General features: G+C 45.0%; 1 protein-coding gene across 2 annotated transcripts in view; it reads left to right on the top strand.

Moving 5' to 3' along the window:
• Window positions 1-15,717, top strand: part of LOC138566995 (serine/threonine-protein kinase D3-like) — a 441,766-nt gene that overhangs the window by 310,975 nt on the left and 115,074 nt on the right. For both annotated transcript variants that reach the window (XM_069644794.1, XM_069644795.1), the window contains 3 exons: window positions 758-886; window positions 4,747-4,904; window positions 8,020-8,215. In XM_069644794.1, coding sequence (XP_069500895.1) covers window positions 758-886; window positions 4,747-4,904; window positions 8,020-8,215 — 483 coding nt within the window. The remainder of the gene's footprint in view (window positions 1-757; window positions 887-4,746; window positions 4,905-8,019; window positions 8,216-15,717) is intronic.

The following is a 15,717-nucleotide window of genomic DNA, read 5'->3' as shown; positions in this document are numbered from 1 at the left end:
AGCTTTCCCTATTTCCCTACTGTATAGATACCAATATCAACTGATTTAGCTCAAACACTATTTTATTCTGTAATACACACATGACATTGGTATTCCACATTATTCTCTCTCTCTCTCTCTCTCTCTCTCTCTCTCTCTTTCTCTCTCTCTCTCTTCTCTCTCTCTCTCCAGCAAAGATACCATTATCTTTTTCTGGGGCATCGTCACATCTGTCGCATAACTCAAAGCAGCCACTTCTCCACCTTACACTGCAGACACCGCTTTCCAATAGAGCAGCACACACATCACATCTCTATGGATTCCTGAGACTGCTGCCCTACAGTACATACGCCACTGTCCTTTCTTATAGCACAGCTAGGAGCATTCCTTGTACAGAAGACACTCCTTTTCAGACCTTCGCCATTGTCATATTGTATGATCCTATTCTAGAGCATGGGCACCACTTTCCTCTCTTGGACCACAGACACCACAACAGCATGTGTGCAGACATGAAACCCCTCGGTTTACAGTTCAGAGACCCTAATGCTGTATCCTTCACTATACTGCACTACAGCACAAACACTGCTACCCTTTTCTACAGTACAAGTGCCACTGCCCTATTGTGGAGCACAACCCAGTGGTGCTTTGTTCTACTTTCTTAACATGGTTTTCCAGTTTCTTATAACACGTCCTGAGCAGATATTTAGAGTTTTGTTGTACCTAATGACTAGATCCTCCAGCTCACTTTACTTAATAAACCTTTGATTTCTTTTCACAGAATCAGCATCGTTGGATTTCACCATCCGGCCCCACAATCTTCTTGTCCACTCCTACAAATCTCCAGCCTTCTGTGACTACTGCGCGGAGATGCTGTGGGGTTTGGTACGCCAAGGATTAAAATGCCAAGGTATAAGTTACCTTTTGGGTTTTCGTGTTGGGAGTAGTGTCCACCAAAAATGGTAACGGAGCCGGTATTGTGACGTTAGAGGGGGCGGGGGATGCCTCGAATGTTAGACGAATTAAGGATGGTGGAAGTGAAGGAGGGAGGTCTGTGGACAGATGACATGTCTATGCACAGGGGTTACTTCATGGGTGGGTGTCATACACATGGGAAGGTTGATGCATGTGGGTATTGAGGAATGTATGGGAAAGGTCTGTGCATTGTGCGGAGGGTTGGGCAAAAGGCTGGAGTCTATGTCATTTGGTAACGTTGGGGGAAAGGCTTGGGTATGGGCACAGAAAGGTCTCTGGGAAAAGCCCCGAGTCTGAGCAGGGTTATCTGAGTATATGGGTATTCTTTATGCAGGAGAGCCGATTTGCAGAGAGTAGAGTCTTGGATCACAGGTTATGGACAGGGAATAACAGCTCTGCAGCGAGTAGCGTTTGGATATAGAGCCGAACCGACATGCAGGTAATGGAAGTGTCAGGATGCCGCATCTTCTCCACTGATCTTCCTCGAAAACTCTCGGATGCAATGGAAACAATGAAACCCCAACCAAGGAATGGGAAAACATGGGGCGGACGTCGCACCAATAGAGAAGTCACATGTTAATAACACCCTGTTGTAGGGCAAAGGCATCAAAAGGAAAAACAAAGACAGATACCTGAGGGCAGCTGGGATAGGCAGGGGAGCCAAGTGCAGGATTGCACGTGATAGTGCTAGGTGGGGAAAGAGGTCACATCAAGGCCAGGAACATGAAGGAACAAGGATCAACTTGAGAAGGTCCTGTGACCACAGAAGGGTTAGGAAATCCACACGATCCGGCGGGTGAAGCCACTGACCAGGAAGTCCACAAAACCTGACCAGAGGATGCCAAAACCCCATCATCACATAGAGTAGGATGCAGAGCAATGGGTAAGAAGGAAAACGGGTTGCAGGAAACTAGACTGAAACTGAAGAAATAACCAAGAGAAGACAACCCAACCAGGGGACAGGGACTGGAGAACCAGCTAGTATGCATGGATTGGCACCAGAGTAGCCAGGCCTTACCTGGGGCAAGGCAGTGGTGATCTAGGCAAGTTTAGCAAATGTTGGCAATGGCAGGTCAGAATAGTACCAGGGATGGGGTCAAGAAGAACCCACACAACATTTAGTAACTTTCCTCAACCGCAGGTCAAACTGGATCAAAATGTTAGGGCCAGTGGAGAAAAACACTTGGTAAGAAGTAGCGCTTTGGATCTTTTCTGGGTTTAAATCACCTGACGAAGTACATGCTCCCACACAGGTGCAACAACTGCCTAACATGTCAGAAGGTGCCGTGCAAAAGGATGATGCTGCTGAAATGCAGTGGGCGGAAACAAGCATTGATAGTTATTGATAGTTTATTTGTATAGCACCTATACACATGTATTTCAAAGTACTTCAAGGCAAGGGAGGGAGGAAGGGAAAATACAATAACATACTTGCAAAGACCTTGAAGCAATAAGAATAGGTAATTAACTATCGTAGTAGGCCTGACGACCTTTCTGATAGTGCGAGATCATTGACAATGATTGAGGGAAGGAGTGAGGGGGGGAGAGGAACAGACAATAACTATCATATTAGGCCTGTTGACATTTCTGATAGTGCAAGTGCATTGAATATGGCGAGGGGAGAGGAGAGAAGGGTGCAACGAGGGAGAAGGAAGAGAAGACTGAGAAACAGTGGGTAAGGCAAAAGATGCAGATCAGGTGGCATTCAGTGCTGGGGAGCAAATAAACAGAGGGAAGGAAGGAAGGAGCACCGCCAAGATACAAAGTGAATACAGAACAAATTATGATGCAAGAGTCCAGTATGTGAATGCCATGGTTCAAAAGTCATTGAAGGGCACAACATGATTCAGGGCTACCATGATTTCGTAAAGATTCAGAATCTAGCAAGAGAATGTCGAGATCCAGAATGGGTGAACCAGCATGAGACCAATGAGACAATGTGAGGCATTAACGAAATAGCAGTGATGGTAACTCCAAGGGCCGACATACTCAGACTTTGGACAGGGCGAGTTACTTGAAGCAGAGGTGGCACTGCAACTGTGGAATGTTGTGGAATGCTGTGGAAGGGGGAATGAAAAGGAGTGATGGCAATGTAGCAAGGTGCCATGACAGACAGAGACAGGGGAGGAGGAAAGGATAGGCAGAGAAGGGGAGAAGGGAGATGCCAGGAGGGGGAAAAGGAGGGGTGAGGCACAACACATCGGACCTGCTGGGCAAGGGGACAGCTAAATACTAATATCAGGCAAAGGGGCACATTCATAGAGTGGGGGGGCAGCTAAGTACAATTTTCAGGCATAGGGGCGCATTCATACAACAGAGGGGACAGCTAAATATGATTTTCCTGCATAGGGGCGCATTCATACACCAGGGAGAACAGCTAAGTTCAATTTTCAGGCATAGGGGTGCATTCAACAGGGGGGACAGCTAAATATGATTTTGTGTGGCTGACCGTGGAGAGGAAGAGGAGCGGAGGAACTGACCATAGGTTAGCAACCAACATGAGAGCAGGAGGGTAGAGCAAACACTTGGGCATGGCCTGGTAGTGGACAGGGAGCGGACAGGGGCCTTCGCTGTGGACCTTGAATGTTTGGGCCAGCTCCCGCCTCCCGGGTGCTGCGATTGGCCTTTCAAGACCAATGCAGCCAATGGGAGAAAGGAGTGGGGGCTGGCCAAGGCAGTTCACTCGGTGCTAGGTTGGGCAGCCATCTTGGAAGGGCCAACACAAAGAGGCACTGAATACAAAAGTATCCATGACATACGAAATCCAGATAATGGGTGAGGAACAGAGAAATAGATTGTTGTTCCAGCAATCCTTAGGCTGCAAGCAGACTAAAACACATTTTCGATTGAAAAATGATAGAAGTCATCGTGCCGAGCGCATTAAACAAAAAGATCCATTGGGCTTACCCCAACACGGCAGGAGTAGGGACAGCAGGCTCCGACCAGGGCAAGAGTGAAAGCAGTATGAGCTGACCGCAGAGCTCAGCAGCAGAGGACTAATCAGCCACTTCTGTGGCCCATATTGTGATGAGAGTGGTAAGAAACATGGCTGATGCTCCCAATGAGTGCTGGGGCATTGCGTGACAGGAATCTAGTTAAGGGGTAGAGGGTTGAATGAGTAGATTAGATTTGGAGGTTTCTGCATTCATGGTCAAGGTGCAGTTAAAGAGCAGGTAATGGACACAAGGAGGAATTTATATTCAGGGGAAGGAGGTCATGGAAAGGACTTTGCTGATAACAGAGTGTTTAGGAAATATGAGGACTCCACAAGCCAGAGGAGGAAACTTTGTAAAGGTAGGCTACCGATGTGGGGAGGCAGGTCTGTGTGAAGGAATATAAGAGCAAGCACAAGGACCTCATGGTAGAAAGAAGGGTTTACCTTAAGGCCAGGATTAAAGTGAAAAGTGTGAGGTCCATAGGAAAAGGGTGACTATATGAAACCACGTGAATTCCACGGGTATGTGAGTATAGTTATGTTGATGAAGTCTATATTGGGCAGATGGGTAGTTTCCTAGTACATGCTTCATTGTACTACACTTCACCTACAGTCTAAAGCTTACTGTGGAAGCGTTGTGGAAACAATTGAAGGAAACTATTCTGAAAGAAAGATAAAACTAGTGGTGTGGAACAGGTTAGAAATTCTTGTCAAGAAAGGTCTGGCAGACTATCGGGCCACAGAAACCTGGACTGGGACATAATAGTCTAAAGTCTCATTATAACTTCTGTAAAGTAAATGAACAAGACTGTTTTCTGTTGTATTGCACTCATGTTTGTCCCTGTCAATCAATCTTCCAGGCTGTGGCTTGAGCTATCACAAGCGCTGTGCTTTCCAAATCCCCAACAACTGCCGCGGGGTGAGAAAAAGTCAGCTGTCCAGCAGATCTTTGGTGGGGACCAGCACCTTCCCGCGGGCCTCCATCATCTCGCAGCCTGCTGGGGGCAGCTTGGAGGAGGTAAGACCACCACGCAACGAGCTATAGAAGAGAGCTCGCTCCGTCTGCTGGCTTTAAGGATGATTTGTTAAGCAACAAGTTCTCTTTGGGGCTTGTACTATGAAACGATCACTAACAAAGTTACTTCCACATGAAGGGCATCTTAAATCCATCTAAATAGTATATGGTGTCCAAGGGCTCCACACCAAACTTCCGTTTTAGTGAATTGAGTGGACATGTGTCAGTCCCTTTGCAGTAAACTGTTGAGATAAAACCTATGTAGCACATGCCCAGAAGCAGAAAGAAAACTATATTGTGAAATCTAATGTCAGTCATGCTGTGCAGGGGCTTCTCCCACCTATTCACTCACGTGATGTTGCCTTTCTGGCTGTGTCCTTGAACAGCATTCCTTCTATTGGCACAACTTCCATCACAAGTCCTTAATCTTGAGACACACTGCTTAGTCACTTTTCTCTCGTTTCACACGTGACCCTTTACTATGGCGTTTGATGTTAATGGTAATGTTAAATAATATTTGTACCGCGCAGTATCAGCACCGGAGTGGTCTCCTGGCATTCTGGCGGATGATTAACTGATTTACTGGTTACCTTATACCACTGACGCAATGTTTAACGGGAAGCAAGGCATGTTTTGTTTTGTTTTTGATACTCAGTGTCAGTTATATTTTCCACATCACCGCAAGACTTTCGTTATGGAGCACAGCAAGGCTACCTTTGTTCTGTTTATCCTTTGTGAGTGCTTTAGTCTACGCTGCACCTACCATGCAGAATGATTGAGTGGATAAAATACACGTGTAATGCTCACATTCAATGAGATCCTGTGGAAATCCAGACACTGTCACATGCTCAGATAGAGCCAGCTTGTAACAATTTACCATCTCTTTATAATGTCCAGACTCGCTCAGCTCCTTTTGAGACCCTGACTCTATATAATCCTCATACTCATATACACTCAGTTTTTAATAAAACCTAGACTCTGTGTAATGCCCAGATTCACTCAGCTAGTAATAAAGCACATACTGCGCATTATATAGCGTTTGGGTATCCAGGTCCAACTGGGGTCCTTCCTATCATCTATCTTCCTCTCTACCTGTGGTGTTCCCCAGGGGTCTAACCTCTCGCCCTGCCTTTTCAACCAATACCTGGCAACTCTCGCCCACTGCATTGCCATTTTCTGCTCAAATTTCAAGTACTATGCTGATGACACTCAACTCATTTTCAGGCTGCCCTCTGCCACCTTCTCTCCCTCTCTCATCTCTGATTGCCTAACTGCCATTCAGGATTGGTATGCCACCAATGATCTTTGTCTGAATGTCCGCAACGCGGAGATCCTCCTCATCGGCACACCTTCACCGTCCTCCCCCCTCTCTCTCTCTGGCTGGCCTCTCTTGGCCCTCCTCCTACCCCCACCTGCAAGGCTAAGAACCTAAGGGTCATCTTTGACTCCACACTTTGCTTCTCCGCCCACATCTCTGAGGTCTCCAAAAAGTCAAAGTTCCTACTGCACCTCCTCAGAGGTACTCTGCCTTTCCTCTTCTTCCCCCAGAAGCTAACTGTCTCCCAAGTTCTGGTTCTCTCTAGGTTGGACTATTGTAACAGCTTCTTTCTAAATCTACCTGCCTCTACTCTCCGCCCTCTGCAACTTATCCAGAACAGGACGGCAAGACTTGTCCTTGGCCTCAAGCCCTGGGATCGTATCTCTCCAGCTCTGAAATCTCTCCATTGGCTCCCAGTGGATGCAAGGATTACATTCAAAACCCTCTGCATTGTCCACAAGGCTTTCTGGGGCCTGGGTCCAAAATACCTTCAGCTATCCCTCTGCAAATACCTCCCCTCTTGAGCTCTTCGCTCCTCTACCTCTAACTCCCTCAGGGTCAGTCATTTTTCAAAGAAAGAAGCTGGGGGTAGATCTCTGTCTTTGGCTGGGGCCTTCCTCTGGAACAGCCTCCCTGCCACTCTAAAACTTGAGGAGAACCATCTCCGGTTCCGGAAGCACCTCAAGACCTTCCTCTTTGCTTCTGCCTTTGCTCCCCCTCTCCCCTGCTGATCTGCTCTCTCTTGGCACTGTGCACCTGACCACCCTCTGTCCCCTGGGCCCAGGTACCTGCTCGCCCTGCCACCCTCCCGTACTGTCTCCTGGTCACCTCTTGTACCGGGGACTGTATCTGTACCCATACAGTCCCCCACACCGCTCCATTTTCTTCTTTTTCTGCACTTATCAGACTTACCCAGTTCTGCTGCCGTAAACACAGCACTTGCTGGCTGCACTACCACTGTTTATTGCCTCCATTATCTATTTATTTGTATTTATTATTATTTATCTGTTCTCCTCTGCTCCGCACTTTCCACTCTCCCCTTCCAAGCACTTTCCCCCTTTCCCTTTCCCATGCACTTGCACTTTCTCAATGTCACTGGGCCTAGTAAGATAGTTGTATTCTCCCCTGTTCCCCTCCCTTGCCTTGTCGCACTCTGAAACACTCGTGTACAAGCGCGATACAAATAAACTATCATATCATATTATAGGAGCTGAGTGAGTCTGTGCACTATACAGAGTCTGGCCCTTATCACAAACTGAGTGAATCTGTGCATTGGGCAGAATCTGGGCATTATCACAAACTGAGTGAATCTGAGCATTGTGCAGAGTATAATGCTCAGATTCACTGAGTTGCTATGGATACACAAACACTATATAATTCTCATATCCACTTTGATCATGATAAGGCCCCATCTCTGTATCATCCATAGTGGTCAACCAACACCGCCCGGTTGGCTAAAATGGAGATTCGCAAATCATTTATAACTACTCCCCAAAGAACAACACAAGAACTATGTGATGAGGCTCGGCATCCACTCATCGCGAAATGAGTGACAGCCAACGCTCATTACATACACATGTAGCAATGTGGAATTGCCTGGAAATTGAGCTACACAATTGTATTTACTCTTCAAAAAATGTCAACGGCAGCAGAATTGGTGTCTAAAAAAGCTTACCTGAATGCTAGTCCTTTTGTTTTTCTAATCAACTAATGTTCTCATTATCTTCAAAGAGCTTGACGTGCTCAACTACTGTGTTCATCATCTACCCACCCCCCCTTTCCCTGCTAAACCCATTGCAGATCAATCAAAGGAAGCGTGGCCATAGCGCCAGGGTGCCCTCCTTCAGTGGGCGGCCCATCTGGAAGGACTGGGTGGATCGTAACCGGGTGAAAGTGCCGCACACCTTCCAGATTCACTCGTACACGCGGCCAACGATCTGTCAGCATTGTCGCCGGCTTCTGAAGGGCCTATTTCGCCAGGGCATGCAGTGTAAAGGTAAAACGGATCTCAGTCACATACATGGATGATGTTGAGGGGAGTATTGCGAGAAACCCTAAGACATTTTTTGTAGAAGAAAGGTCATGCAAAAGTGTGATATTTTATAGTAGGGTGATACATTAAGGGTGTTGTGTCGAGGGAGTTTCAGTGTAAGATGTGTTGCACAAAGGTAATGAACTCACCAGCCATTCACCCTCCTAAGTTGTGAATATCTTCACCCTTTCCAGGCAACGCCCCAAAATGCTTGTTCTGCATAAAGCATTTATTTGGATTTTATAGTAACTGACAGCATCACCATTTCACCTTCTTTATCTTTCCTTGAACATAATGCTTCATATTATCCTAGAGACTCCTAGCAGTCAGTCCTAGCCCTAAGGTGTGCTTTGCTCTGACGATTATGCTAGTATGGCCATGGAGAAACCCATTCACTCAATTGAAGCACACGATGAAGTCCCTAAGATTATGAAAAACAGCTTTTCGTGAGTTGGGTTACTGGCACTTTCAGAACTCAGCCAAGGTCAGGCCTTCCTGTCATGCGTGCAGAAGGTCAAAACTACTCATTCCTCCTCACTTTCTGCAGGAGTCTGATCCGTCTTGCCACTTTGTTTACAGCCTTAGTGGGGGGAGGTTGAGGCACTTCTATCTGTAAAGAAAAATGGACCATCTTTCCTTTCCCTGTTAGATGGCTGGCTCTTCTGGGCTTGATGTTGCTAATGGGCTATTTGATATCCTTAGGGCTGCTCTGAGGTAGCTGTGTGTGACAATGTTAGGATCTCTTTCATTTTTATCATTGCCTTTTCCATGATAGAGTCCACGCTGCTTGACTCATGTATACATTGAAATGCCATTCACATCAAAAAATCCCTTTAATGACTCTTGCTCTTATAAGGGGATTCTTCGCAGGTATCTCTCCACTCAACCCACAGTCTTCCCCTCTGGACCAGCTTCAAGTTCCCCCTTTACTTAGCTTTTTTGCTAACCAACCCTTTTACTTGTAAGCCTCTGGGTGAGCCCCCTAAGTACAGCGCTCTCTTGATTCCCAGGCAGTTGGCTCTTGAAGAAAATCCCATACATGCATACATTCATATCTAATCAATCAGTCTTTCATTTTATATTAGTTGAAAGTGAATGCACAATTTTGAGGGACTATTGTCCCTTGTCTACACTTTTTGTCAAGAGTCTGGAGATGTAACATTTGATTGTGAATGACCCTTGTACTCTTATTTTGTTGGTTTAAGAGCTCTTCAGGCACACATGTCTTGCATCAATTTAGTAACTGCTATTGAGTAATGGGATGGTGCTCATAGCTTTCAGAGAGCCAGGACTTTCCATATGATGCGTCATACCCATTGGACATATTCTTTGGTAGGATTGGTAAATCATTTTTTTCCATTTCAGATGCATTCTTTCAGGTCCAATATAACTTCACCCACGGCTGCAATTGCACATTGCCCCCCTCTACAGGCATGGCCCACCGTGTCCTCCCTTCCCACAGCCCAAGGATGAAATGTCAAACCAAGCTCACAAAAATAAACAAAGTTTTAGTTCAAACTGGTGATCTTTGCCTTATGTACTTTTTCCCCACATCTTCACCAGCACAGAGACAGTGGCCAAGCACACTGTGCCACCACTGTGTGTCCATTAGCAGTGGGGCAGCCAGAGAAGTCATTGGCAAAGCTATTCAGTGGCATCTGACTTAACCCCAAAAATCAAACAAGACTGTCAAGAAACGACTCATAAATGCTTGATTAGAAATACTAACATAGCACAGCCCTTAGGGATCTTTGGGTGCTAGCCTCATTTTTGGCTCCGGTATATTTTTCCATAGAGTAGGGAGGGAGGCTTGCATACCTGGAATGCTAACCCCACCTCATCTCCTACAGAATAAATCCCACAAGGTGTTGCAATTTCTGAAGTGCTGGTACAATGAGATTAAATGACTTTCTAAGGATCACACACTTAAGTTAAGAGGTGAAGCCAGGTTTTCAGACAAGTCTTGATGTTAGACACTTAACCACATATCTTCATCACTAGTTGTACACATGCATGTTAATGCTTGGATTTCAAGAACACAAATAACACTGTTCTGAAGGGGAACTGGATTAGTGCACAAATCACATTATAAACCAATCTGACCAATATATAAATACATGATTAGCATAATAAAGTGTATGATTATATAGATTAATGTACCTCATCCAAAATAAAAAAAAAGTACAACTGCCAGAATGAAAAGTTAGGTTAGCTACCCTTGCCCTATCCTCTCAGTTTAGAAATTCAAATGCATGCAGATGACATTCATCTAGTGGTTGCATGGAATGCAGTATGGGGATCCATTCTACCAACAGCACGTCCCATGGACAGCTGTTTTAGATCTGTCCAAAGATGTAGGAAAAACATTGGATTGCCCACCAATAGGGAAATCCCAGTTACTAGGTCATCATACTCCTGGAAAATCCCTTTCAGCAGGCTAGAATTCTTTCCAGTGCCACCCATTGCAGTGACACCACCCTGCTTCATGCGCTTATCTGCTGTTGTTGCCAGCAATGGATTGTGAGGCATGCTTTGTTTGAAGGGGTCTGGATGGTTCGCTCAAGTGCAACATGCTCGTCCCATTACAGGTTCCAAACAAGGGTTAGGCCAACTTTGCCCTTCATCCTTGCGAGGCAGGTAAATACCATGCCACGGTAATAACACTGATAAATGCAGTGCTTAGAAGTGGTACATCCACATGGAGCTCTATAAAAACCTCCATATTATTATTATATAGACTGTCAACAATGCAAAGCTCCAGTTCACTGGTGCTTCTACACGAGGTGAGATCATAGTTTCCTCGCAATCAGAGAACTATGGGAACAGTGCTGTTATCTGCTGACCATTCGTCCTCCAATTAGCCATTACAGTATCGGATCTTATTCAACAAAATTGACACAATTGCAGGGGAAATAGACACATGTTTAAAAAAAGTGCAATTATAGTGAATTCAAGAGAGGCACTCTGGGGTCACAATTACCCCACCAGCTCACTGTCCCTTTAAACAAAAGCCAGGTGTCTCAAACAAAACCCAGGCGAAAGCGTTCAATAACCTTACCCTGGAGAAAGCATGCCATTTGTTTAACCGTTGCTATGAAGAAAGCAATCAGTTTATTTTTATTAGCAACGGTTTACTGAAGGGAGGGAAAGGAGGCCTGAACAGTGGGTAATACCTGCCTAGTCTATCCCTCAAGCAGCACATGGGTGGAGGAGACTACCTAGTACAGTTTGCAACACGACTGAACATGGCACGCATCTGCTAAATGGCTGTGCGTGAGGATCCAACGCTGCATGAAAATGTCTTCTTTTCAGGGTTATACAGCATCCTGACTACACCATGGTCGGCCCTGATCTCTTTCCTGCACAACTCTTCAGATGCAGTCTTCTCGGGTATGGTGCTGCCGAGTCGGCATGAGGCTCGGCCTACAGCTTCCCATTCCAGGTTGTGGAGTGCTGCCCCCAGTGTCTGATAGACGTAGGGACTTCCAAAGTTTTGCAAACCTTCTGGGACCTGCCTGCGTAAACGTATGCATAAGAAAAACAAAGGTGGTCTATTTGCAGGATTTTCATGCACAAAAAGGGCAGATACGCATCTTATCTGGAGGGCTGGTCATTATATTTATTTATTTATGTTTTCTTTCCTTATCCTTTAAGGTATGAGTTGGGAATCTCTGGATATAAATATTACAACTCCTGATCTTTTCCCGCTCTAGATGCACACAATTGCAGTGTGAACTATTTGCTCATTAGTCTATCTTGGGCGCTGTCTATTAATGCATTTCCTGTGATGAGGTGAGCGTTGAATGTGTTTCCCTTTGCAGGTTTAATATGCTGACCCTTTTATTTGGGGCTTTTAGAGTTGTTTCCTGCATTCATAGGCTCCAGGACCATTTGAGGTCAATGAGTGATATTTGCAGATTAAATGAAATGTTGAGGAAAAACCAAAACTCCACAGAACATATTGCATCGTAATGTTGGAAAAACGATTGCTACACAATATATGATTCTAATGAACACAATATCAAAAGGCAACCAAACCTGGTCCCAGTAAATCTGCAATGGCTTTTAACTTTATTTGCAATTGGTATTGTTTACAGTGTTTGGGGTTTCTACCCCACAATACTGTAGGAAATGTAAGAGTAAATTCCACGTTTTAAAGAACATGAGGCTTGTACCATTCACCAAAACTTGTTAGTATTTAAGGACTCCTTTACAGGGGGTTTGGCCTTCTTTCCCAAAACATTTTCGGAACAGGTAGTGTCTTTTAGTCGCAACTGGAGTTATTTTAAGCACTTAAACCCAGATGGGAAATAAACCCTCTGCTTCAGTGGCAAATCTTTACTGAATCTTAACTTGGCGGAGATGAAAGTCCACGTCAGCGGTCTCCCGCAGGAGTCACATGGGTCTTGACTAGACTGGATGGGAATCCTTATCGACGAAAAGGTAGCCAGAAGAGGGAATGGAGCGTCGTGAAGTTGTGAGGCAACACGAGACATCAGGTAGCCAGGAGGTAGTGAAGGAGGAATAGAAAGCATAAAGCCGAAAGGAGAGACTAAACGCTAGGGAGCGAGGAGGTCTGGAAGTGTTTCAATGCAGAAAAGCAGTTGCCATCTTTTTAATAGTCTAGACCACTCGTTTTAGTTTCCGAAGAATGCGCAGCATACATTGGGATAAGGTGGCAATGCATCTGCCAAAGTTCTCTCCGGCTGACAGCACCACCTGCTCCAAAGCGACCACCTTGATGACTCCGGGACACGGATCTTGACATGCCTGGCCAATGCCCAGAGCAAGTGGCTAAATCCGGTGACCTTGGTGAGGTAATGGCAGCAAGAGTCAAACCTCTTCAAGTGATTGCTCTCCCATATTTCTAGGCATGGAGAGGCCTTAGAAACAGTTCAACACCTTTTGTTGGCATTTCTTCTGATGAGGATGCAGACTGATCAGGCCACTGTACTTATGTAATAAACTTTTCCCTCAACATGAAGCCTATTGTTTTTTCTCTGATGCAGGATCAAATCAAGCATGAATTTGTGACGTGAATAACGTGATTTTTTAACTTAATTGTTTCTATCACCTCTAAGATTAAGGCTGTTTTATGAACATTGTATTATTGTTGAGATAGCCTGGGACAAAGTCCAAATGTCACTTGATGGTGGGATTTTATGGTTTAATGTAAATAGGACTTACTACTTTGATTAAGTGCGCGTGTAATTATTTTTTTATTGCTTTCAACATGTATGTTTGTTTGATTTATGTTAGTCAATAAACAAACATTCAATAAACCTTAGCTTCACTACTCCCCAAAGCGTGCAGCAGACAACCTGGAACAAGTGCATAGACGCTGCCTGTAGGTCAAGGCACTAGGTGACATCACAGAATGTTCCTGCAGTGCTGGCCACTTGCCTACATCATAGGGGAAAAGCTGAATGCTGCAAAAGCACACACCAGCACCCCAAACTCTTCTCTTGCTTGATAAATGCATGCACATGCTGAAAGGTTGGTTGTACTTCATGGACCTCCCAGGCTGGGATTTTGCTGTGTGCCGTAGAATAGTAGATACAATGTATGCTGTACCTGCTGTCCACCAGTTTACATTTGGGTAGCTTTAGCAATTTTTGATCCTACCATGAAGGAGCTCTAGGCTCCTGAGAGTTTGCAGTAGGAGAGATCCTACGAGTAGAACTGCAAGAGATCTCATATATGTAACTTTATCTATATGGTGCCCACCTGGATGCAACAACACACCAGTACCTTCACAAATATTATGCAATGACCTCGCAGACTACTTCAAAAATAAGATCACTGGCATACATCGGATCATACAAAGCAGACCAATCAACCAGATTGGGCACCATGCCCCACCGACCCTGGAACAACAGAACAGCCTGCAAAGCTTCACCCAAATATCAGTGGAGAGATTCATCAAGCTGGTGAAACTTAGCAATAAAGCAGGCTCCCCAATGGACCCCTGCCCACCAGACATTTATGAATCAATCCTTATAAATGCCATATCATATCATACACAAGCCACACCTCTTCAACCAATCACTCTTAAAGGGGGGAGTACCGCGCTCTTTCAAATCTGCGTACATTAAACCACTCCTCAAAGATACTAAGGGCGATGTGGAAGCCCTTTCTAACTACAAACCAATATCAAACATTCTCTATCTGGCAAAACTGCTAGAAACCCATGTCTACGAACAAACACTGGAACACATATAAATACACCAACTATTGGAGCAGGAACAAGTCATCTTTAGACCTATGAGATGGACAGAGACGGCACCGCTCTCTATCTGGGATGACTTAAAGACCAACTCAGATTCCAACACAAACTCGGTACTGGTACTACTTGACTTTTCCGCAGCATTCGACATAGTAAGCCACAACATCCTCATCAAGAGACTGGAAGAAATACGGTTCACCAACATGGCGCTGCTCTGGATTAAATCGTTCTTATCTGAAAGAACAGAAACAGTATGGATAAAACCATTCAAAACCATACCACGGGACACCACCTGTGGAGTAATGCAAGGATCCTCCTTATCCCCATGGCTCTTCAACATCTACTTGATTCCACTAATCAAAATCATCAAAAGGCACATCCTCACTTGCTATAACTATGTAAATGACAAGCAAATCATCTGCAAAATCGAAGGTGTACAAAAGGAGAACACAACACTAGTAGACTGTCTGAAAGAACTCCTTGAATGGATGAACACAAACAGCCTTAAACTCAACCCGGGCAAGACAGAAATCATGATTATGTCCAAAAACCAGGAAAGCAACCAATGCATCCCTTGGTCGACAGAACTAGGAACATCGGCCACGTCATCAAATATAGTTAAAAACTTGGAATAATAATGGACAATGAGCTAACCCTAGAACCGCAAGTAAACACAATAATCAAGGAATACTTCTTCCACCTTCATACGATCAAAAAGATCCGACCATTCCTCTCCTTTATGCACAAAACACTAGCCATTATCTCCCTCATCATGTCCAGGATAGACTATGACTCGTAATGCCGGATTATCTACTGAAGAAACTGCAAGGTACACAGAACGTAGCGGCCATACTTCTCCTCAAACTCTCACAAAGGGACCACATCACTCCTGCGCTAAAGATGATACATTGGCTGCCAGTCAAAAAATGAATCACAATCAAAACAATGTGCAGAAAAGGAGCAGAATTCCTCCGAAAGAAGATCACCATTTACCAGCCGACCAGAACATTTAGATCCAGCAACAACATCCGTCTGGAACCTAAAACGTACACAAGGAAAAAACTTGATGGATCAGAATTCTCTTGTCTAGCTCCAAAAATTTGGAACTCCCTCCCGAGAGAAATAGATAACATGAAGGACGGTCTAATATTCAGAAAACTCCTAAAACCCTGGCTCTTGAACTCAGAACCGGGCGAAAACAATTGAGCAACACCCACACCGCCCAGAATGAACACACATA

The sequence above is a fragment of the Ambystoma mexicanum genome, chromosome 2p, assembly GCF_040938575.1.
Source record: "Ambystoma mexicanum isolate Mex_15411 chromosome 2p, UKY_AmexF1_1, whole genome shotgun sequence".
In the NCBI taxonomy this organism is placed as follows: Eukaryota; Metazoa; Chordata; class Amphibia; order Caudata; family Ambystomatidae; genus Ambystoma; species Ambystoma mexicanum.
Note: the sequence above shows the minus strand (reverse complement) of the source record. Positions and strands in the feature narration are given on the sequence as shown.